The 2,369-nt window shown below is 34.6% G+C and overlaps 1 protein-coding gene across 1 annotated transcript; it reads left to right on the top strand.

Annotated features, from left to right (window-relative positions):
• Positions 1-55: 55 nt before the first annotated feature.
• Positions 56-532, top strand: LOC103521307 (the record flags this gene model as incomplete). The annotated part of the gene is made up of 1 exon (XM_008486417.1): positions 56-532. A coding segment is annotated over one exon (477 nt), but the record flags the coding sequence as incomplete, so codon positions are not given.
• Between the last annotated feature and the right edge of the window lie 1,837 nt (positions 533-2,369).

Genomic DNA, 2,369 nt, shown 5'->3' with positions numbered 1-2,369 from the left:
TCCCCAAATCTCGGTAAAACTCCAGGGTACTAAATCTGAACATCGTGTCCTTCAGAATGGAATCAGGCAAGGTTCGTCCTTGTCTGGTGATCTAAGTAATGTCGCCACATGTGACATAGGGAAGTACATCCCAGGGGATGTAATGCACAGTATGTTTGTGGATGACTTGATAATATTTATGAGACATAAAGATCTAGACGTTATTCAGACGCAAATACAGAGAACCCTCGACAATATAGTGGTATGGTCCAAGAAGAATGGAATGACGTTTGCGCCTGAAAAAACCTCTGGTATAACATTTACGAGGAAACGGTTCAATCCTCCCATTAGACTCGAGTTTCAAAATCATGATGTTAAATTTCAGGATAAAGTAAGGTGGCTCGGCATGCATCTGGATAACAAGTGGAAATGGGAAGCTCACATTGCCCAGGCGAAAACAAGAAGTCTAAAAGCTATGAATATCATGAAAATCTTGGGAAATAAGAAGAAAGGTCTGCGCAGACAAGTTCTCATGAAAATCTACAATGCATACGTACGTACACTTTGTGTTCCCGCTAATAATTTCGGGATCGTAATATGGTTATTTTTCACATTGTTATGGTGTGTGATTTATATACAATAATAATAAAATACACCAAAAAACACGTTTGTAACAAATTGCTTTCATATTATATATATAGTCTAATTACAATAAATGGTATGTTCTTGTTGAGTTTTAAATGTCTCTTGGATCATTTACGTTTTTGTGTAGTCTCATATTGATTAATTGTATTATTTTTGTAGATTGTTTGATTTCTTTATTATATTAATTGAGTATGCACTACTTTTTGTTTATTCTTTGTAGGGATGTTTAGATATATTCTTTTATTTAGTTGTATTCTAACATCTTGAGATTAGGTGATTGTATAGGTATATTGGTAGAGTTAGGTGTTTATGGTATTGACTTACTGTGGTAGTATAGTATGTGTTTTGTCTTTTGTTATTTTTTGTTGTGGTTATTATCTCATTAGTTTGACAAGTGTTAAGGACTTTCTGTGTGTGGTGTGTGTTTTTTTTTTGTGATTGTGTTTTTTGTTTGGTGTTTGGTTGTTCTCTGTGGGTTGTGTGGAGGTACTGAATATAGCGATGCTATCTTACTTATTTTAGATTTACGAATTCTTAAACTCCTTTTCAAATCTAAGTATATGGCTATAGAGTTGTAAACAATTCATAATAGTCTTAGCAAGAAAATCTTTAAATAAATCCCTACAAGTTATAATACATAGATAGTAAGTATTCAGGTAACAAACTTGTCTCCGTCCCGGTCGATTACTGCTTCTTGGTATAGGTCACAGAATATGTGTCTTGTCAGTGCGACCCTGTTTTCGATATTGTTTATTACTACTTGTGTTTAGCTTTGTCTCCTCCCAGATTAAGAATAGTTCATTCTTTTTTCGTACACAGCGATCTTCATACATGGTTAAGCATTAAGCTGTTAATTTATTTGGTTGTGAAGAAGATAGAATAATGGAACACATTAGTGTTAGACTTCAGTTAAGGTTTATTGTAACTGGTGAACATAATAGAAATAAAGGACTCCAAAAGAGGGATAAGCGGCCTAGATACTGTGTGGTAGGGTAAGTAAGGAAAGGTAAAGAGATATATACACCTTATAATATCGTGTTGTTTGATCTATGTGGATAGATTATAGTGACATCGTTTCTTTTAGTTGTATTTTAAATAGTGGGTCAGTGACTGTGGCAGTCCATACTCTCTAACGTTTAGGTTATACTCTGTACGGTGACTTAGATAGATTTTGGCATATGGATTAATATACGATAGTAACTTAAGGGGCTTACCTGAGCCCTATGTGTTGTGTTGTCTCGTGCTTGTCAACTCCCTTTATTGTCTATAGATATGACTAAAAATCTAATACTTTGTTATACCGTTTATACGGTTTTGTTCACGCGTCGTTAACGGAACCTTTTGTAAAAGTGTGTGCGTATACATTTCTGTGGCTGGTAAAAGCTATTTTATGGATCTTTGTTTTTTTAGTGTGTTTTCAGTATAAGTTCCTGTTTGTGTAAGGGTATGAAAGTACTAGTTTATGTTGTATGTGTACAAGATGTTCTTGATGTGTTTAATATTTAGCGGTGAGCTCAAGCCGATCACGTTCTTTATACTACGATCGCCCTAGTAGTGTAGTAAGTTTGAAAGAATAACAGTTTGTGTGTAAACTAGTTATTTCTCATTTCGTAGACGGTCATCGACCAAGTAGTCAGAAACGAGGGTGGCACATCGTTTGTTTTATAAATGGGTGAATAGTAGCAAGAGCACAAATTATGTTATGTATTTTTTTATATTCCACAACCTTATAAGAACAACACGCA

This window comes from Diaphorina citri, unplaced genomic scaffold, assembly GCF_000475195.1.
Source record: "Diaphorina citri unplaced genomic scaffold, Diaci psyllid genome assembly version 1.1 scaffold4958, whole genome shotgun sequence".
NCBI lineage: Eukaryota > Metazoa > Arthropoda > Insecta > Hemiptera > Psyllidae > Diaphorina > Diaphorina citri.
This window is presented reverse-complemented; position numbering and strand designations above follow the sequence as displayed.